Source organism: Tursiops truncatus, chromosome 5 (genome assembly GCF_011762595.2).
Source record: "Tursiops truncatus isolate mTurTru1 chromosome 5, mTurTru1.mat.Y, whole genome shotgun sequence".
Lineage (NCBI taxonomy): Eukaryota > Metazoa > Chordata > Mammalia > Artiodactyla > Delphinidae > Tursiops > Tursiops truncatus.
Window position 1 is genome coordinate 120466660 of NC_047038.1, and position 23096 is coordinate 120489755.

Here is a 23096-nt window from a genome sequence, read left to right on the forward strand (position 1 = left end):
ACAAAATTCCAGTTGTACTTAGCTAAAGATTTACTGGGTCATTTCTGAGGGCAGAGAGCATATCAATGTGAAGTCAGATTTGTTTTTTTCTTTAAAGGGTTGCACTGGTGACATTATACTGAAGTTGGAAAACAAATTCCTCAAAGACATAAACCTTTCCCATAATAATGAAGAAATAGTTATGAAAAATCTTAGATGGCTCATAATGTCGGATAACTGTGGGCGGAGAAATTAACAGCATAAGAAAAGATGATTAGTTTCATTAGTCAACTTTCTAAATAATTTCCATCTCCTATGACATTAGAAAATTACACCAGAACATGAGATGATTTATGGAAGAAAAACAAAAGAAAAAACCAAGTGTGAGAACAAGTACTTTTTTTGTCTCATTTTGTTTTTTCCTTAATTCAATTTTGGTATATTTGAGAAACTAGCAAGGAATTAGTGCCTCACACTTTAAGCAAATTATGGTATTAGTCCTTGATGTGTCTACTTTTCTCAACACTAATAATAGCCAAGGGTAGAGCATCTTCTGGTAGATACAAACAGAGCCTGAAGCCAAGGGTTTGCTCTCCTGACAAGACGTGAAGTATTAGGAAATGCTGAAACCCAGAGTCATATCTGTGGCCATACATCACGAATGATTCATGCAATAAATGAAATTTCTCTTTGCTGGATTACAAATGTTACGAGATGATCTACACTTTGCCTTGGGGATGTGCTATCTCATTTCTGGCTGTAACTGTAGGGGAGGTTGGGGCATGGTAAATCAGTGTTCCCAATTTAGGCAAAGAGTTTGGTATCCTTTTTTAGTCCTCACAGCGATTCTCAGAACACTGAGGTCAGTAAAACGTTTCACCTGTGGACATATTACTACCAAATGGCAGAACTTTCAGGATTCAGACCGCTGTCTGTGCTCTTGATGCCATGCTTCCCCTTAACTTCATGAGGTCCTTATTCCCACTGCATTCTAAGTGCTGCTCTGAGGAAGCTCTCCTTAAGTCATAACATTTTTTATTTGAAATGAGTGGATGGTAATCATTGGTTAATTATTGTTGTATTATGCATCACCTTGGGTGCATATTATTAGGCTACTGCCATTATAACTCAGTGGTGGCTGGTAGTTCTTTGTAAACTTTCTTTACAAATTAACTGAAGCTTCCATTGGAGACAAAAGGAAAACAGAACTTTAAGCCATGATTATTCCATGATTTGGCCACACAACGCAGCTGCTCACACTTACAGAAGGGCATCCTTTGCACTCGCTCTCAAAGACCTGGCCCACAATGGGAATGGCCGTGTATTTCGAATCAATTGCTTTAATGATGGCAGCAACCTGCTTCCCAGCCATCAGTCTTGGGCCTGCTTCTGTTGTCTTCAGCTCTAATTTCTGCCTGCATAACCAAGGAAGAGAAATGTCACATTAGCAGCATTCTTTTGAGTGAACAAGCTACTAATTGTCATTCTTTTGGCAAACAAGATACTAATTTATTCAAATTCTGTAAGGCCATGTCTTTCAAACAGTGATATCTCCAGCAGTAACAGAAACCTCAAGACAATTATGAAATTTCTCTGGAGCAACAATGTTACTCAAAGATTCGAAAATTTAAGTCTGGAGTGTAAAAATACTATGACAAGAGACTATAGGAAAGAAAATTTGCCTGGATATGTGATGTTACCTCTTTTGGATTTAGCCCAGCTCTCTGAAAATGATGTCTTCAGTACAACCACGTTTCACTTATTAACTAAGACAATTAGGAAATCTTGTTTTCCAAAACTGGCCTCAATAATATTTTTATCTGATATGCTCTTTCAGAAGCTTGCCTCTCTCCCTTTAAGAGGTGGAATCTACAGCCCTCTCCTTGAACATGGGCAGGACTCTGTGACTGCCCCGACTCACAGAGAACAGTAGAAGTTTCAATATGTGGCTTGTAAGGCTAAGTCATAAAAGGGAATTCAGCTTCCATCTGGCACGCTAGCAGCACATACCTCGAGAGAATTGAGCTGCCATGTAAGAAGTCTGGCTACCCAAACCTGCCATGTTGACAGGCCACATGGAAATAAACAGAGATGCATAAGGTGCCTCAGTAGTTTGAGTCTCCCAGCCCAGACACCAGATAGGTGAGGGAGCAGCCTTTGAACCATCTCTGGTCAGTGACTGTCTGCAACTGTACAACAGACACCAAGAGAGGCATGCCTGGCAGGACCAAGGCAAGTGCCAGGATTATGAGTGAGAATAATAAAGCGATTGTTGTTTTTTTATACCACTAAGTTTGGAGTGGTGTGTTATAGAGCAATGGAAACCTGATAAACCTAAGTAATTAAAAATATTAATTTTATATGAAAATATATGAAAACAATATGGATATAGTACAAAGGAGAACACAAGGTTCTAATCCAGAGGAGACTTCAATAACATTTCAAGCATTTATGGTTTGAAGCATTTCTCCCAAGATTTTGCAACCATGTACCTCTGACATTAGGGCTACTTCAGAAGAAACATTTGAGAAACAAGACATAAGATAAAACTAACGTTTAATGCTAGAGATGTTCTTCTGAATTAAAATTTGAAAATAATACATACTCTGAGATTTGAAATTCTAGTTCTTTAGCCTGTGAGAACTATTCTGACCAGAGAAATTTTCTCCAATTGAAATAATAGGCTCGAATATGTAAGTACTATAAATCACATCAAAAATTCTGTCACATCACTTCAGTATGGAGCTTTTCTGTGCTTATTAACAACAATAACAAAAAATAATCTTGAGGCGAGAACTCACAAATGCCACCATTTTTTAACGCTTAACATTAACATCATTTGACAGAGAAATTAGAAAATAAATGAGAATGAATCAAGTAGTTTACCTTTTCAAAATTTAAATTCTATTCAATTAACAATTTATTTTTAATGAAATTCTATTTAAAAACATTAAGTATTTATTACATGCCATATATTACTGTAGATAATATGAAAAATAAAGATGAACAGACATAATCACTGTTTTAAAAGAACTCAGTCAAAATGAGGAAGCACTGCATATACATGTGCGTGTATATACACACATATATTTTTTTAAACCAAGTATAATAATATATCAAAGAACAGTAAAGAAAACTTAAATTCTAACATTATCTTACTTTGATAATATTTTGCCTGCAATTGTTTGTAGAAAATTCAGCCTCAAAGCATGTATCTCTTCTGCGAGCACAGCTACAACAAAGCTGTCTTCTATCTTATAGGTAGTGACAGATGTGCCTTTCGAAGTGACACCCAAGACCTAAATAAATAAATATATGTGGTTGTAACAAGTAATTAGCTTTTTATCTTTGAATCAAGCCAAATAGTGAATTATCTTTTCATCTTCACAAGAACTTCCCCGTCACCCAAACCTACAATATATTAAGATAAACCTATTCATTTGATATTATACAAAATTAATACCCTAAACTAAAAATTATAAATGTTCCCAAATTATATTGTTACCTTATTCACCTATTATTTTAAAATAATCTCTACAAAAGGTAATTACTTGGTTGCCTCAAAGAAAGTGATAGCAAGCATACCGGATTTAGGGTTGTAAATCCAGAACTCTCTGATTTGCATGAATCCAAGGCCTTGATTTTGATCACCTTATCTTGATGAGTCTGGTAGGTCACTTTACAATCTCCAGAGATATCTACCTAAAAAGAAAAGCAAAAATACAATGTTTGGGATTCTCACATGGACCATTTGAATTCCAGTGGGAAGTGGCTTGAAAATTGGGGTTCTAATATGTCATGGGGGACTGACTTTCTGCCCAGGCTGACAAGCTAGGAAGGCAGAAGAATTCAGTGTTTCCTGCAGCGTGTGGATTCTTTTCCATTCCCTTTGTTTGAGTCTTATGAGTGCCTTCATATTGCCCCAGGAATAATAAAGGATTTCCTACTTCTCTCTAATGTCTAATAGGAACTGGACAAATGGCCTGGTCATAATCAAAACCTCTCGTAAGTGGGTAATTATGTGGCAAGGGGAATTGACTTTTAATGCTGTATGTAGGCTGTGTGTATGTGTGCATGTTCGCATGCGTGCGCTCACATGCTTTGATGAGCTGAGTATGATTCGAAATCCTTAAAAACCTGTGGGATTAATTCAACTCATTATAAGTCACATCAACAGTTTGAATGTAGGCAAATGTGTCTCAGTACAGACTCAGTTTAGCATCTCTGAGTCTTCCCTCTGGCCTCTACAAGCACCACCCCCAGTCTTCATTCTAGAAAGCTAACCAGCATTCCCTCGGCCCAGCCTTGCCATCAGATTTTCTCACCCACTGATGGACTGGCTGAATTCAGACAAGAAAACTTGGACTCAGCTTTGCTTTTGACTCCAAGTATGGTACTGAAGGAGTCACTCAACTTCCCTAGTTCAACCTCGGTTTCTTCATCTATAAAATGAGGAGGGTTTGTATAGACCGGTGGTTCCTCCAACTGACAATGCGTCTACATTAGCTGAGAAACTGTTAAAATATAGATGCTAATCTCCTTAATCAGAATCTCTGCAGTGAATCCAGGGAATCTATATTTTTAATAAGCTCCCCGTGGGATAGTGATGCACGGTGATACCACTGGAATATTCTCCAAGGTTTTTTGCATCTCTATCATTCCGTCATTCTATAGGTCTCTTTAGTATGACTTATTCTAATTCCCTCTACCTTGTATTCAAATACAAATTGGGGTAAACGGCAATTCGTTTCGTATGTAAATGAGATAACCACCCAAGTCATCTTTTCTAAGCATTACCATAGCAGTAACTTTTTTTTTTTACTGAATTTCTGCAGATAGAAACCCATCTAAACAATTTTGGTAACTTTATTGACAAATACGTTTCTGGATCCTTAATAATATTAGTAAGTACCTCATTGGTAGTTCCAGAGCTTAACTGCATCTGAAATAGACTAGCCAGGCCTCTCTTGAGATTTTCTATGGCTATTGGTTCATTTTGATAGGAGTAGAACTCTTTGACCTAGGCAAAAAAAAAGGACAAACATAAATAGAGCAAAAATGCATCATTTACCAGATTTGGTTAAATAAATAGCAGGGAAGGTTAGATTCTCACCCCCTATCAATTCTGGGAGAAAGAGATCTGTTAGTCCAAAGCTGGGACTTCTTTTTTTACATTTCTAAGAAGCTAGACTGTCCAAATACGACATTTCAGGAGACTTTTAATGAAGGCTCTAAATATGATGAGCGTAACATAGGGAAGGAAAGAGAGCACCGATACGGGGTGGGATTTCTGTGAAAACAAGGATTGCCCAAGGAAGAGAAATCAGGAACATTCTCTTCAAACATGTCAATGTATTCTCTACCTGTGATTCTGCTTGAAACAAAAACTAACCAAGGTTTAAAATAACATCAAAGAAATAGATTCTTGGAAGAGAATGGCAATCCCCATGCTTGAGACTCCTGAGGCAGCACAGCCTCTAAGGGCTATGATACGGGCCCACACGTGGCCAAAATGCCCATGGTCAAAATTCCACAGGATTGGGCTTCCCTGGTGGCGCGGTGGTTGAGAGTCCGCCTGCCGATGCAGGCGACGCAGGTTCGTGCCCCAGTCCGGGAAGATCCCACATGCCGCGGAGCGGCTGGGCCTGTGAGCCATGGCTGCTGAGCCTGCGCGTCCGGAGCCTGTGCTCCGCAATGGGAGAGGCCACAGCAGTGAGAGGCCCGCGTACCGCAAAAAAAAAAAAAAAAAAATTCCACAGGATTGATGTTCTGCCCTCCATAGCATTCATGTTGGCCTTGGGTATAAGGAGACATACAAGGTTGGAAGACTTGAGGTTTAGGGTGCTAACACTGCATGGCCTGCCCCACACGCTGCTTTGAGTTTCTCTTCAGAAGGTGGGAAAAAGAGGTTGGAATGAGGAAGGTGAGTGTGATTTGGCTGCACTAGTAAATGGCTTATCTTAGCTTTGTTTCATCCTTGAGATTTATAGGCACAGAGGTAATAACGATGTCTCATACCATTTTGAACATTTAGCTCATGTTTAGGAAACAAGGATAAAAATACAAAGCATTTTCTGGAAAGTAGGCTGTCATTTTTTACTCTGTTTTGACTCCAAACATGTCACATGATTTAGAAATGGAGAGGTTGGACATAGCTTCCCTGTAAAAATTCCCAAGGTCTATGATAATTATAGCTGGCATTTCTACCAGAAATATTCTGAATGCCTTCCTACTTCTCTTTAAAACGAACCATGACTTCTCAAGTAAAACTGAAAGCTCAGTCATTATGCAATAAATTCAATTAATACCAATCTGAACAATTTAGTGTACATGAAAACTCCCTCATCCCTTAGAAGAAGAAAATACTTTGCCTGAATTATCCTAACAAGTGCCTCAAGTTTTCTATTTTTATTTTCTACATATACTCTGCCTAGTGATAGATTTATTAGGTACTTTATCTGGCAAACAATTTTAGTCATTACAGTGGATGAACCTATAAATGTTGGAATTGTGTTTGTCCAGCTTAAAAAGGAACTGGAATAGTGATCTCAGTGTCTGAAAATCCATGGCATCATATTCTCAAACAAATCACTGGCAATTTCTCAGAACCAAGGCTGAGTTTCTGATGTTCTATTTTGTAAACTAGGTCTTCTTTCCTTTTAGGAATTATAGTGTAAATTTCTTTTCAAATATTTGGGAGTATGGAATCTGCAAATATCAGGACTAGTAGAGCTTTACAACCAGATCGCTTGAGCCCATACACAGTCAGAAGCGCTTACTGGTAGCAATACGCACATGCCTAAGGCCTGTGACTTTTTTGGTCTGAGCCTTAAATACTTCAGAAAGTGAGAGGAGCCATTAAGTGGGAAAAATGCTTGTACTATCATCAGTATCCTCACTTTGCTTCCAAGCTACAAAATATGCCTGAACTATTTATAAAGTTTCACCTAAAATTTCAGGAAACCCAGGTCTCAAATTTAATCTTTAGACTATGCATAAGGTTAAATGCTCTCCTGTTACTCCTACTTCTTTTGATCTTGACTGCTAGATACCTAAGAAAATGGTATGCTGAATTTTTTCCTGGAAGGCTGAGCAACATGAACTGTGAGACAGAAAAAATTGTTTTCATTCCTTCTATTAGCTTTTATTGTTTCCCTAGAACTAGAGAAGTGGACAAGTCCCTTTTCCCTTTGTCTGCCTGCTACATTTGGGGCCTAAATTCTCTTCCTTTAGTGCAGAGCAATGAGATCCAAAGTGAAGACAGCACTGGTATCCATATTAGCTAAATGTCAAAACTGTTAGAATCGAGTAGGGTTTGATAATTCAGAAAATAATACTAAAATATCAGAACTTGGAAGTTTAATCCACACGGCTGACACAACAATAATCTTAAATTCATTATTTCACAACAGGAACTAAGTAAGTTTTATTATATTCAGGCCATAAAGCTGATTACTTCATTCAGTTCTGAAATGAGCTCTGAACATCCAACAGCACAGGACTCTTATCTAAATTCACAGTCTCCCAAACTGCCAGAGACCGGCAGCATCGTAGACTAGTCACAAACTAAGAGTTGAACCCAAGGAAACTAAACATAGAGGGAGAAGGGTGGGTTGTGGGAAAGGAGACTCAGTGCCTCTTCTGGGATAATTTTGAGGGCCAATCTCCCCTTGGAATCAGTAGGGATTATACATTTCTTTTCCTTAGGAAAAAATTACTTCTATACATTCCCTTAATTTACACATTCGTTAAGAATAAGAGAAAACAAATTTTCATTAACTGGTCAAAGAGCAAAAATAAACAAAAAGGATCTCAGCAAACAGAGATTAGTCATTTTATCTGGTCTACTTAGCAGAAGCTATGTCTCTTTCATATGTATCTAAGACAGAGCATAGCTAAGAAATGGCACATTGGAAGACAGACAAGTGAAGAAATATATAAAGAATTAGAAGGTTTCCAAGGCGCCACATATCCTTTGGAGGTTCCGTGTGTGTACAGGAGCCACACTGCCAGATTCAGAGAGCAAATCAGTGTCTAGGAACAACACAAAACAAGGGACAGACTCGGCAGCCACATGATTAATGTAATCAATACTGAGCAAAAACCAGAAACAGAAGTCTGGTAATATTCTAGTTAATTGGATTAGCATTCAACACTGTAACCTGAGGCATCTTTTGCATGTCAGTCTTAACCAGAAAACTGTCATATTTCCGACTTCATCTATGATTTGTAGATAAAATTAGAGTCATACCCAAACATTTAAGTAGGGGAGATAAGTAGGCATGGAAAAAAAATATGTGCAATAAATATGCATGTAAGTATTTCCATGAGATATCTTTTACAATGTAAAAGTGGGAGCTTAAAACAGGGGGCTCTGGGAGGACAAAAATACATGCTGATGAGTATCCTTGAAATCACAGAAATTTCTTAAATTGAGCCTGGGATAGAAAATACTCTTTGAGAAAACAGCAGTACAGTCTTCCCTTTCATAATTTCTCTCATAGTAAAATGAAGTGATAGTTTAAATAATGATCTTTCTGACAGTGATGTGGCTAAAAGAGTCCAGGTGGCTTCTTAGTCTCCAGGGTCATGTTTTTTCCAACAAGTACTTTATTGTGTAATTGAAAGATATCACAATGTACTTTGACCTGTAGCTACAGTAAATCATCACAAGTAATAGCTCCTGTAGAAATGGCATGTTGGAGTCACTGAAATAATGATGTGGCAGCTCCATCCCAGCCTTTGAACAGGGAGGGCACTGAGTGCTTTTGTATGTGTAACAAAAGACTTTGTACTCAACCGCTACCCAAGGGGCTATAAAATAATTGGTTTGTCGTTAAGATTATAAATGCAATTAATAGTTTATAAATCAAGCATCTTGCCACATTGGAAGGCCAGAGATGAAAATAACAGTATTTCATGTTGTTAATATAGTTGTGCCATATGAAAATCAAGTGAGTTAATAGATACAGTGAAGAATAAAAAGAAGACTACAAGGCAGCCAGACATTTTTTTTTCCCCAAGTACATTCCAGCTCGAAAAGACAGTAAAATATAGAGGTTTCCAGCACAGAAACCTGTTTTAAATCCCAGCTCCACCACTTGCCAGTTGTGTGACCTTAGGCAAGTTTCTTTACTTCTCTTAACTTTGGTTTCCCCATCTATTACAAGAGGACCAAAAAGTAGCACCTGCTTCCTAGGGCTGTCATGAGGAAAAAGAGAGAATTCATGTAATGCCTTCAGTCAGTGCAGGCATTAAGCACTAAGTATGTTTTAGCTTTTATTAAGCAAACAATAGGCACAGACTTCCTCAAAGTCTGACTCATTCTAGCCCCATATAACCTTATTTGTTCATTCCTTTAATTTACGAACATTTGTTGAGTTCCCACTATGAACAAGGTGCTGAATATACAAGATAAAGACACAACTGCCACCCAGGAGAAGCTTACTCTGAATGTGGATGGCAGACAACTAAAGAGAGAATTACAATACAGTGTGATAAATGCTTGGATAGAAATAAGCTCAGGGGAGTATGGGGTTTGGGAAAGGCTTTCAGAACACCAAGTTGGTCAGTGCAAGGCTTGGTTCTGGGTGCTTTGGGGAGGAAGGGAGTAGAAGGGCTGGAATATCAAGAGGAACAGCAATTTTCTCCACCAAGACCCATAATCTAGCAATGAACACAAATGACCAAAAGGAAAGTAATGAGGGGCATGAGTGAGCTATAAAGTGCTAAGAGGGTTCTGAAGAGGGATGGTTATTTCCAGCTGGCTAGAAGGGTGGGAACTTTGTAAAAGAAAGGGTCTGCAAGCAAAGCCTGAAGCATGGTAAGTATTTTCACAAGTGGAGAAGGAAGAGAAGGATTCTTGAAATGGTGATTCATGTTTGGTTACAGGAGAGTGATGATATAATAATCCTTCTTGTGAGTCCCTTTTTAGTACTTTATTAAAAATGAGCATCATGAATAGCAAAATATTTCATGTCTGAAATGTATATTTTAAAGTATTTGTTTTCACTTTTAGTTTGAATCTAGAAATTTTGGATCTAGAGAAATTTTAGAGATTTGTAGTTTTAACTATAATGATCCCTTTCTGTTTTTCTACTTTAGTTCCTAAAAGTAAGCTTTCATCTTATACTGATATGTTCTTATACATGTCAGTATAACATCTGTACTTTTCATAAACCCACATATGTAATACTTGATCATTCACAGATCAAAGTTTCTTTTCAATTCCAAACATAGTAAGACCATTTTAATAGACTAGACTCAAACCGTAAGAAATGCACAGTTACAGAATTTTCAGAGCAAATTTCCAATGTATATTATAGTGTTCATTCATTACTTTAACATATAAAATGCTTTTCAGTCGTAGCTATAAAATAATCTAAATGTTTTTCTAAAGAATCAACTCTATCTTAGAAATGCCATACCCCTTCAAAAGCTTCAATTTTGTACTTAATCCACTTATTGATTTCTTATGACAAGTTAATATCACTTATCTAAGTTAGATCATTTCATTCTCATAATTTGTCTACTTTCCTGAATTTATCCAATCATCTCTGATGACCTATTGTGTTACAATATCTTTTGAATTCTTCCTAATTTAAAAGGAATGTACCTTTTAATTATGCCTCTTACCAATAAACATATACTTCCTATATAAAGATTTTTCATAAAAATAGGGAACATAAATGGCTAGGAAATATAAGTGAATCCAATGCCTTGATTTACTTCTGAAACATTTAATTTGCAACTTCTGTTTATTAGTTCTTGAAAAATTCCATTTTCCATAAAAGTAGCAACACCATGATCACCTAAAATAATATCTACTGAAGGAGAGAAAAATATGAAGTTGGAAAAAACAATGTGAAACTCCAAGAATCACTTTTACCTTTCCATGGACTAGATGAAGGAGCACAGGTCTTTGTAGAGCTTCCAAGTTTTCCTTTCTTATGATTTGGGATGGCTTTTTTCCCTTGAAAATGCTCTTCTCTCCTCTCTGTTGATTCACATTTTCGACGTTTACATCTTTTATCTGGAATCATGGAAAGAAACCTATTAGAAAAACTTCCTATGTCTGTTTCCATCAGAGTCTCCTAGAAAATAAAATGGTAAAGCAATAAACAGGGTTGGCCATAATTTCTTCTGTCATTCTCAATTCGTGATTCATAGGACCTAATTATCAACTTTAAAAGAATGGAGAAGGTATTAAAAATTAGATTTTTGAATTAGGTAAAAATACTGACATCAAGGAAATCTGTGACTTCAACTCTACCTAATACTCTGTAATGGCCTATATGGGAAAAAAAATTTTTTAAAAGAGTGGATATATGTATATGTATAACTGATTCACTTTGCTGTACACCTGAAACTAATACAACATTGTAAATCAACTATACTCCAATAAAAGTTTTTAGAAATTAAAAAGAAAAGAAATCTGTGACTTCAAGTCTACAATAATTGTGGCTAGAAGATAGCTCTTTTATGTCATTGTCACTCTCTTCATTTATTTTGAACTGCTGCTGTCTGCCTGCTCTCTTCACTTTCTGTACCATTTGTTTGAAAGGAGCCCTGCCCCACTGTACTTTATTTGTACATACAAAATTAAAATGAACAGTCTGATTACTGAACAAAGAGGTACAGAATGTTTTCTGCAAAATACTGTTCTATTGAGAAATGGCTTAGTGAGGTGGATGATAAAATTTTGATCCAACTTGGAAAACACACACAGCTATTAGAGACAACCAAAGAAGCAAAGATCACTTGATAAATATATTGCAGTAACACCTCATTATAAAGTATATCAGTAACTACTTATCAGTGACAATGAAGCAAATCTTGGTCCTGTGTACCTTTTTCACACTGACTTGTAGAAGGAGAACTGACTATACTAGAGAAACTATTGCCTTTAGGTCCTTGAAAAGTAAATGTGGACTCACCATATATTGAAACAGGAACAGGCCCCAGAGGCCATATAATTTGAATCTCTTTGTCAACACTTAAATCTAAAGCATCATAACTGACCAAACACTGCCATTCAGGGGAGCACCTCGTTCTGTCCTCAAGAAGAATGCAGAATAGGTTTACTCCCTCATTGGTAATTTTACCTGTTGGATCAAGGAACTCAGAAAAATTGGAAGGTCACAATTTATCTCCTTCAGTTAGAGTGGTCTCGATTGCTTTACACATAACATGGATTCTAGACTCCTTAGTTTCAGAACACTTCAAATGGATTCTAGTTTAATGTGCCTATTAGTATGACATATAGAACTGGACATCATACTTCAGTTACTCACCCGTATACACCTTCATTTGCCTGCTTCAACAATTTGGAAAGATCAGATCACTTTTGGTTAGCAAAAACTTCAAAACTGTATCTCTACTTATTTTAGTGATGGACAAAAAATTCAATGACTATATGACCAAGAGTACAGACAAGTGCTGTTGAATGGTACACTTCTCAAAGACTGCTGACATCTAATCTTTGCATCTGTCTGGTAGAAAATGCCCACCATAATTTGGATCAGTTGGTCGTCATCACCATCAGGACTCCTCCACAGTAAGATAACATCCACATTGGATGAAATTCGGTAGCCCACGCTGTCTTGGAGGTTTCCTTTGCCCCGATCAAGAAAAACTTCAGTGGAGTACGTGAGTTTGTATAGTCGGTCATTATTTAATGAGAGACCAGTTGTGTGACCTGCATAAAGATAGTGACACAAGTCAAGTCTTAGTTGCAAAGCACCCATCAGGCCAGGGTCTGTGCTATCTAGCACAGTGGTACACAGTGGGAGCTTATGTTTGCTAATGGAAGTAAATTTTTGCTAAGTGAAACATGGTTCTACTTCTCCATCTGCTGAAATTATTGGCTTGAACAACAACAAAAACCACAACAAAGAAATAAGCTTCCATTTCAGAAAACCTTAGTTTGTATTCTTAATCAGTAATCAGATTATCTAAATATTGCCCTGGTTGAACTATAGAATATTTTTTAAAGAAATATCATTGTATTGCTTTAAATTATATGAATATGATTTCTTCCCTGCCCCCCACCCCAGCTTTACTGAGGTATAATGAATATGATTTCAAGTAGAGATGCAGCCAGAGATTGCTTTATAATTTAATAAAAAACATTTGTTATTAACATATCATTTAAATACAAGAGATCAAAGCCAAAGTAATTTTAGTAGTTAGAAAGCAGTCCCTTACATTGGATATTTTGAGTATTTAAATATCCCTCTAATGTACTTTATCCTATTAATTTAATTAGTAAACTTTTAGTACGAATATACATTTCAAGGCTACACGTATATAAATTTAAATTAGCTATTCCTGAATAAAACGACGTTTTCCTACATAAAATCCTAGCACAGGCTTTAATCTGGCAGGGACAAGTTAATGTCAAATAGTATACAAATCAGTATTATGACCAAAAAAAATTGATATATGGAGGAGTCCATACACTCTCCAAGTCAGTTTATCTTAACCAAAGAAATGTAAAAGAGTAGGATCAAGTCTTTCCCAGAGATGACTTGCAGTTTATGGTCATACAAAGTCTTTGTATGTTTTCTATCCATAGCTCGCAGGAGATAGTAAAAAAAACGACTTCAGTATACATTTTTCCTCAGTGCTAACAGGGTAGCATTGCCTAGTTAACTATATAGGGAACCATACCTTTTTTTTCCCTCAGGACATATGCACATGGGAGAGGGACAGGAAAGGAGGTTGAGATGACTAGGACAGAAGTGAGGCAGCTGAGAAAGGAAGTGAAATGACTTGGAAAGCCAGAAATTAGAAAACCTCTGAAAAGTCTTTACTATTTACTGTCTCTATCACCTACTGTGGCGCCTACTGCCCAGAGGAAAAAAAGGTCAAATACATTGTCTCTAATAAACTGTTCTAAGTGTTTTATACACATTAACTTATTAAATCTTCACAAAAACCTAATGGGGTGGGTACTATTATTAGCCTGATTTTATAGATGAAGAAATCGAGGGACACAGAGATTATACAATTTGCCCAAGATCACCCAGGAAATCAGTGGCGGAGCCTCTAACACCCTGTCTGGATCTAGAGACCATGCTCTTACCTATACTATACACATAAAACCTTTAGGTTGAACTCTTCCATTCCTGGGGAGTGAGCTAGGAATTCATTCATTCATTCTTTCATTCAACAAGGATGTACTGAGCACCTACTGGGTAGTAGGCACTTTTCTAGGCTCTGGAGCTATACCAGTTAACAAGCAGACAAAATTTCTACCTTTGTGGAGTTTACCTTTAAATGAGGAAGGGATGGAAAATTAAAAAAGCAAGTACATAAACAAATTATAAAGTATGTTAGAAGTGCTAATGAAGAAAAATAAAACAGGAAAGGGAACTGGGATGTTAAGGGAAAGAGCTTTGTGAGAAGGTAATATTCTGGGCAAATACTTTAGGCTAGCCACATGGATATCTGTGGAAAGAGCATCCCCCTTCCCTCCTTCCCCACATCCCTACCCACCCCCCGCCCCTCCGCAGAGGGAGTAACAAGTTCAAAGGCCCTGAGGAGAGTTCATGCAGGTGTAATGGAGGAACAGCAAGGAGGCCAAAGAGGCTGGGATTGGCTAAGTGAAAGACATAGCAGAAGGAGATGAGGTCAAATAGGTACCCATGGGTGGCTGGGAGACCTGGGGGGACATTTGCATAGATTTAGAATTTGGTTGAGTGACACGAGGAGCCACTGGAGAGTTTTGCGTGGTGAAGTTATACATGATCTGACAAACCTTCAAGGAAAGGGAATAGGGCGTTTAATAGGAATCAAGAAAAGCCAGGAGAAGGAAGTGTAGGAGAGGGTCTCCAAGTGTGTACACAAAAACAGGCTGTGTCCAAACACCAAGTCAGGCAGAACCTCAGGTATGAGATACAGAAGGCAGACAGAGTCAGGAGAAACCTTGCAGGAGGTGAAGCCTGGGACTCCCTCTAGCCTCCCTGATCTCCACCTCTTCTGCATGTTAACTGGGGACACTGCTGCAGGGTCAAACACTGGCTTTCTGACCAGGAAGATATTTTGGTCAAAGAGGCCTTCTTTTTATGACACCTATCAAATTCCACATAGGGCAAAAAGGAAATACATGTTGTCTTATCTAATCCTCACAGCAAGTCTGAAAGATAAGCAGTATATGGCAGCTGAAACAAGCTGACTCCACATATAATCCAACATAGCAGATATGATGCAGGATTTGACGTTGGAATATGCTAAAATTCAAGTTTTGTGGACTACCTGAAGGTGTCTTCTGATTAAAGCAGCTATGAAAACTTTGCAGTAAAGTAGCCTCTCTTTAATTCCAAAGCTTTCCAAACTATCATGTTGTTCTTTTTTTTTTTCTTTTCTTTTACTTGACTGGTCAAAAGAATGTGAAAAGCGACAATATATATCAGTTCCTGACTATGATTTGGAAGTGATAAAGCACAGGAAAGACTGGGCTTTGTTCTCCTAGAACTTTTTCCTACCTCTTTCAACAGGAGATACAGCCTAAAATGGTTTAAATAAGTGCTGACGGTGCTGAAGTGTTGTCCCTTTTATCCTTTCCTCTTTGATAATTATTGATATTTCTGTTTCTGTTATTCAGAGATCCGGCAATACTGGGCAGTGGGGGCATGTCCCATTTATACTGGTGACTAAATTTCTGTCTTAAGGTGTTGCTCTGTAGAGTATGCAGAATGGCAGTTGGAACTGATGGTAGATTGAACGAGAAATCAATTTTAGCCCCAGTAGGAGTCAGTACCTCTTCAAGGTGCCCCTTCAAGTGAAACTTTTAGTCATGTAAAAGGAACAAAACTCTTAATTTTGAACTTTTTAAGAAATATCTTCAAATATTCTTTAATTAAACTTAGATCAATATAATAGTTCATTGACTTAAGCAAAAAGACAAAATAGAGACAAGTTAATAAAGGTGAGGCTTGAAGAGACCTGCGTTGGTGATAAGGAAGATAGGTAATGGGATTTACGAATCCGACAGAAGACTAGAAGGCCGGAAGTAAACGAGTAGGATGAAGGATAAGGGAGAAAATATGGAAGATGATTATTGTGAATGAACTGAAAAGCATGGTAGGGCCAGGGACTGAGAGAAAGACTGGGAGTGAAGGAACAGTTCAGGTAACAAGATTAAATAGGAAGTGTATGGGCAGGTTATCAAAAGGAAAAGCACTATAAAGAAAACCCAAAGAAGGCACTGAGAATGGACCCACCATTACAAAATGTGATTCAGAAAAAGTAGGGAAAACCTGAGTCTTCCAAACATTCAGTCAGCATATCAGCATATCTCTTCTAAACAGACCCTTTTCCATTCTAATTCTAAACCCCTCCTCCATCCTCTTTATGGTCCAACCTCTCTCAACATCCACCCAGATCTGGGGATTTGCTAAATAGCTGCATTGAGAACTAAATTTGAGACGAGTTTTGAAGTGATGCATAACATCCCAAAATTTATAATGGCCTGATTTTAAAGTAAACTCTTCACATGTAGTTCGCTTATTAAATGTCAATCATTGCAAAGGGCAAGGAATCTATAATTAAACCATGGTACTATAATACAAAAAATTACCCCATCTGGGTAAGAGAGAGCTGTCAAGTCCTGTACTTTTTATTCATGGTATTTGGCATAAGCAGCTTATATCATGATGCTAATAATGCTTAAGCATTGGAGCCCTCACTTACCCAGGCTTCTTCCAAGATCCTGGAAGGGGACCCTAGCGTTGTGTACACATGCCATATCTTTTTTTCAGTAACATTTGCAAAAGTAGGATATTTTTGTAAAAAAGTAGTTTTTTTTTTCTCAAAGATGGAGCCTAAATTGCGTAAGCTTCAGGTTCTAAAATTCTGGATTTGCCACTGAAGTTACACACAAAAAACCATAGCTATCTGTTAATGTTCTAAGTCATATTTCCCTGTATGTCATTGCTCTGTGTGTGTGTGTGTGTGTGTGTGTGTGTGTGTGTGTGTTTAAATCTTTAAAAATGCATGTATTTGAAAACATCAAGTTACCCAATGTACTCATTTGTAGGACGGGGGGAAAAAAGAGAAGCCCACAATAACTACTATATCTCAATTATTTTTCTCAAAATAATCATGGTATTGGTTTGATCTCATGGTGTATGAATCATTCATATTTCCAATATTCAACAGTTTATTTGACAGATAATAAAATGTAAGCTCTCTATATAGCAATTCTCTGTCAGATATAATTTACAAACCTTTACTTTTTTCTCATTAAAATTTCTTTTCATCCAAGTAAGGACTATATCTTTAAATACTGAACATTTTAGAATCTGGTAAAAATATATATATTATCTTTAGTTCAAGAACCTAAAGTGTGATTTGCTTAGGTGAAACAATTTAACCCCCCCCCACCCTTTTATTGCTCCAATAGCAAAGATTGTCTCTTTTCCTCATGTGGAAATTTTCTGTGCAAAAAAATCTTGAGACAAACTTTACCTTATGAAAAAAAGCCATAGTTATCCCAAAAGGCTTTTAAAAGTTTACAGGTGAATTACTTTTTATCACTTACTAAGAGTACACAGTTATTAAAATTGGACCCTATCATGCTAAGTCTTTTCTTAGGCCAACTGGCTTTGACAGTGAGTCCTCTTAAGAGATTCTAAAAAGTGATGATTCTACAGGTGCAACATTGAGAAATTCAAGGCGCGCATAAACTAGCTGATTTAAAACAAGATTCCATATTAATACATTTCATACAGCTTTTTAAAGTCATTACTCAAAATGTTTGCTCTGAAAGTTATCAATTCATGTGTTTTTTAATCAATTTTATCTTAAAATAGAAACGATAATGAGCAACGCTATTTTTCCAAAGATAAGTGTTACTTCTTAAATCTACGTCATGTAGTTTTATTTTCTGTAATTCACCAACTCTGATAGTCCTATCACTTCTGAATAGTAATGGAATTAAATACAGCCTTTACCATTTCATTCATAATCCTTTGGCAAGTCAAATGCCTTTTTCATTGGGTCTAATTCTTCTTGATATCACATTGCTAGGCAACTAGAAGGAAATTTAAGAACTTTTTTTTTTAAATCTACTTTTACAATTCAAATGAAGGAGCTGCATTCATTGAGTGACCAACAGCAGCAGGTAACAATAGTTGGCGTCTTTTTTTCTCCCTTTTAAAAATAAACCATGAATGAGAGAATGAAGCAAGAAGCATGCTAGTCTGAGGGACTGAAACTAAAAGGAAGCTCTGTTTTCTTTATGTAGGAATTTGAATTTGCTTTTCATTCCAACCCAGTCATGCCTTCACCAACATTCCAAAGTTACATGGTTTTGAAGATCGCTTAATTTGGAATTCTTTCACTACACACACACGCACACACATACACTTTTCTCCCTCAACGATTAAAATTAAAGTTTAGCAGAAAGCAACAAAAACTTACCTTTAACAGAAGCTGAATATGAGGAAATGAAGCAGAGGAAAAGCACAGCAAGAAGAATCATATTGACTAGCTACCCTCTAATGCATCCAGTTCCCAGCTAGGAGTCACTGAGAAGTGGACTCTTCCAATGGCAGCGAAGGAGTGACCCTCCTCAGAACCTGCAACAATAATGGTTATCTTTGGGGGAAAGGTCAGATTCCAAACTCCAAAATCAGGAACTAAGTTCACAGAAGGGCTCACTATTAATGATTAAACTTAGGTGGGCTGTAGTTTTCAGTCTCTCACTCTTTTTATTTATTTTTTACTCAATAAGAAAAATCAAGAAAATTTTCACTTTTTGAGAGCTAAACTAAACCAGTCTACCATCCTATAAATTTAGAAGTACTGAGGGGCATTCAAGGAAAACTGGTGGTGATACTTTTCTGCTCAGTACATAATTATCATCACGCCTATAACATTAAATGCCTGTCTTCACATTTACCACTTTATGTGGGAGGGTGGTGAGGATTTGCAAACTCAGATAAATTTGGATTTTATTGTCTTGTATGGTCATCTGAATTTTTTTATACCATGTGTATGCTATTATTTTAAAAATCACTCTGAATTTTAGAATTTAAATTTAAAAATTTTAACTTGTACCACCACCAATCACTTCAAAATAATGTTAGCTAAAACATTCAGTTCCGAAACCTAGATGGTTCTCCTTATGTGTGAATCAGCATTGTCTACCATTAACATACTAGCAGGCAATTGAGTTTATCATAGTAGACCTCTAGCTATATCTATGACAGGAAACATTTGTCTGAGTCCCCAGACTGGCTGGATGGAGTCCCCTGTGCTTTCTGAATCCCATTTCTAGGAAGAAACTCAGAGGGGGGATTCCAGCCCTTAACACTTTTGCTACAGAAAATTAATTACGACACTTCTCTAAAGTGAATACTCTAGTATGGCTAAGGCCACATTAACTAAACTAACTCTGTCCTTGTAAACTTCTGCAAGAGAAACCTGATATGAATAAAACCTACTAAAATGAGGTGGTTTGGGGGGCACGTGGGGATGTTTTGGCAAAGGAAGGAATAAAGTGCTGGTGAAGGGCTTTTTGGAATGAACTTGAAAATACTTATGGCCGTGTTTAAGCATAAAATGGGTTCCTAAATCTACCCTCATCTCTCTCTAAACCCTTTTCTAGAATCCTAACCTTAAGCTTAAATCTTCTAGACAACCCAGGTAAAAGACAGTCAGCTTTATAGACAGGGCCACAAAATGAAATCTAAAATTTAAAAATCTCACAGTTAAGCATATTTCCTCTCGAAATATATTTTTGTATAAAGAACTGAAATGTAAAAATTGTTTGTCTTTATCATCTATTGAGATTAGAACTTCATTTCCTATGATGTTTTATATATAAATCATGACTAAAATACCTATATAAAAATAAAATATTTGGTTATGACAATCACTTTACATATTATCCTGGGGTAAATAGAAAAGGCCATTCTTAGAAAAATAACTGTTGAAGGAATATAAGTTTTTATGAATAGTAGGTATTATAAATACAAGATAATGTGAAAGTGCTTTATTGCTTTACATTTGAATAGATTTCTATGTATTCCCACAATTTCTGCATTATATACATAGTGACATGAAGCCACTATAGTCACTTAAACTTTACATACTTATTTATTTAAATTAAGGACTAGTTTGAATCTTATGAGAACTTTGTATTTCCATTTGAGGCTCACAGCTACATGTTTGTGGTTAGACTATGTGGTGCATGATACATGTCTATTCAGGTAAAGGATCGTTCATTGTCAGGTGTTTACCAGAATCCAACCAATAAAAGGCATATCACTATTGCCTAACAAAATCTGTTTCATTGAGCATTTGCTTTTCACTAGAAAGCTCCTATGAGTCACTGTATTAAGTAGTCATTTCAACATAGGGTGTTCAAATAAGGCTGCTTCTCTTGGTAATAAAAACCATCATCCTTTTATATTTTGCTTGTAACTTTTTACAAAGACATTTGAAAGACTTCTTAAGATTGTTTCACAGAGATGAAATAAGAATGCCAAAGTCTTCATATTCAGTGAATTCTGGGTACCAAAGGAGAGGCATTCTCCTCTGTTGCTCTGTTGATCAAGCAGAGCAAACATTGTACAATATATGTGGGAGATACCTCCAGATCTCATCACAAGTAAATCAGCTATTTACATGGTATGTGAAGGACAGAAGCACAGCACGATACAAAAATAAGAGCTGCCATCTTTGGAACGATTACTATGTACAATACACTATGCTAAGCACTGAACATTTTGTAGTATATCCTAACAACAATCATTTCACACGTTAGCAAAATGATATTCAGATTTATTTAGTAAAATGATTTAGGGACCATAGAAAAACAAGCCTTGAGACCTAGATCCAATACTCTCCTTAAAAAATATTAGAGATAGGAGGTAGAAAGAATTGATTTCTTATGGATGACATAGAATTATTAATTGGGGCTCTCTTTTAGTAAGTTCATCACACTTTTGTATGGAGGCTAAAAGAGCACTTGATTGCTGTTGTTAGATGTTCCAGGCTGAACAAATTGTTCCAGGGGAAAAAATTGATCTGTGCTAGCCAGGTCAAAATCAAATAATAGATTTTAAAACAATGCTATTGCAATGAAATTCTGTTGGTAAGTACATGACACTGTGGAATATTTGCTATACTACTATTTTGCAGTGATAATAAGAGACTATGAAATAAGACAGCTGACTGATTCCAAAGTACAATAGTGTTTCTGTTGAGTATCAGAGGTTGTTAGGAGTTAACTCATTTCCTAGATTAGAAGATAAATGAACTTCACCCCACTAAAGGTTGGAAGGAAAGGTATTAACCTACTATATATAGTAAGTCAGAATGTATGGTAGCTAGAGACAAAAAAAAAGTCTTTATAACATCAGAACACTTTACTCTGTTCCAGAAAGAACCACGACATTAATAAAAAATAAATTCTTAGAGGGACTCTTCAAGTTATCCCTAAGCGGTCATAATAAAGTCTAATAGTATTTTCAATTCAATGAGGGAGTTAGCATTTTTCAAGGAATCCTGCAAAAATATTTTTGGTAGGTTAAGAATACAGTCAGCTTTCTGTATCAGCAGATGTGGAACCAGGGGATACCCAGGAGGGGCAACTGTAAGGGACTTGAGCATCCACAGTTTGGTAACAGCGGGGGTCCTGGAACCAGTCCCACATGGATACTGAGAGAGGACTGTATATTTTTTTTTTTTTTTGCCTTTTGTCAGTTAACATTTTCTCAATTTATTTGTTTGTTTGGTTTTTTAAAATTTTCACTGGAGTATAGTTGATTTACAATGTTGTGTTAGTTTCAGGTGTACAGCAAAGTGAATCAGTTACACATACACATATATCCACTCTTTTTTAGATCCTTTTCCCATATAGGTCATTACAGAATATTGCGTAGAGCTCCCTGTGCTATGCAGTAGGTCCTTATTAGTTATCTATTTTATATATAATAATGTGTATATGTCAATCCCAATCTCCCAATTTATGGGACTGTATTCTTATGATGTGATGCTGTCTTTCATGCCAAGGCAAAAATTATAGAATACATATACTATTTTTTAAGGTATTCTTTAAGAATTCACTTTGAGAAAATACAAATGCACTAAATGCCTTTCCTTAGAAAGAGTAAACAAGACTTAGGTTTGAAAAGTTTGGAATCTAAGACTCTCCAGAAAGGGTAGTCATTTTCCATAATGGAGTTATTAACCAAACTTTACCTCCACCTCCCACCCCTCCACACACATGTATTTGACAACAACCAAAAAAATCCTTATGGGTCAATAATAGTCACTCTAAGAGGAGTCTAACTTTACACTAATTTTGGCAGCATAAAACCAAATTTCTAGCATTTAAAGGAGAAAATTGATGGCTTTCTTTCAATGAACTATTGTAAAGAAAACAAACTTAAATTTTGATCAGAATCATTTTATTTACTAAGACATTCCAGAGATTTCCCATATAGACTGCACCCAGTTGTCCTCATTATTAATATCTTACATTAGTGTGGTATATTAATAATTCACATATTAACTAAAATCCTTACTTTATTTAGATTTCCTTAGTTTTAATCTAATGCTTTTTTTTTCGTTCCAAGATCCCACCCAGGTTACATTAAAATTAGTTGTCATGACAGTTTCTCTGATTTTCATTAAAAAAAATTTTTTTATTGGAGTATAGTTGATTTACAATGTTGTTTTAATTTCAGGTGTACAGCAAAGTGAATTTGTTATACACATACATATATCCACTCTTTTTTAGATTCTTTTCCCATATAGGCCATTACAGAGTACTGAGTAGAGTTCCCTGTGCTATACAGTAGGCCCTTATTAGTTATCTATTTTATATATAGTCATGTATATATGTCAATCCCAATCTTCCAGCTTGTCCCTCCCCACCTCTTACCCCGATAACCATAGGTTTGTTTTCCATATCTGCAACTCTACTTCTGTTTTGTAGATAAGTTCATTTGTACTCCTTTTTTTTAAGATTCCACATATAATAATTTTCCTCATTTTTGATGACATTGACAGCGTTGAAGTGTTCTGCAGGATCCAGTCAGGTGTTTTGCAGAATGCTCCTTTATTGGAGTTTGTGGAATGCTTTTCTCATGATTTGAGTG

The 23096-nt window shown here is 36.4% G+C and overlaps 1 protein-coding gene across 2 annotated transcripts in view; it reads right to left on the minus strand.

Moving 5' to 3' along the window:
* MTTP (microsomal triglyceride transfer protein) overlaps nucleotides 1-23096 on the minus strand; it is a 54564-nt gene that overhangs the window by 27001 nt on the left and 4467 nt on the right. For both annotated transcript variants that reach the window (XM_073805573.1, XM_019926459.3), the window contains 7 exons: nucleotides 18406-18563; nucleotides 12489-12676; nucleotides 10868-11011; nucleotides 4892-4999; nucleotides 3565-3681; nucleotides 3139-3278; nucleotides 1244-1394 (listed from right to left, as the gene is read on the minus strand). In XM_073805573.1, the coding sequence (XP_073661674.1) occupies nucleotides 1244-1394; nucleotides 3139-3278; nucleotides 3565-3681; nucleotides 4892-4999; nucleotides 10868-11011; nucleotides 12489-12676; nucleotides 18406-18466 (909 nt within the window). In that variant the 5' untranslated portion in view covers nucleotides 18467-18563. The remainder of the gene's footprint in view (nucleotides 1-1243; nucleotides 1395-3138; nucleotides 3279-3564; nucleotides 3682-4891; nucleotides 5000-10867; nucleotides 11012-12488; nucleotides 12677-18405; nucleotides 18564-23096) is intronic.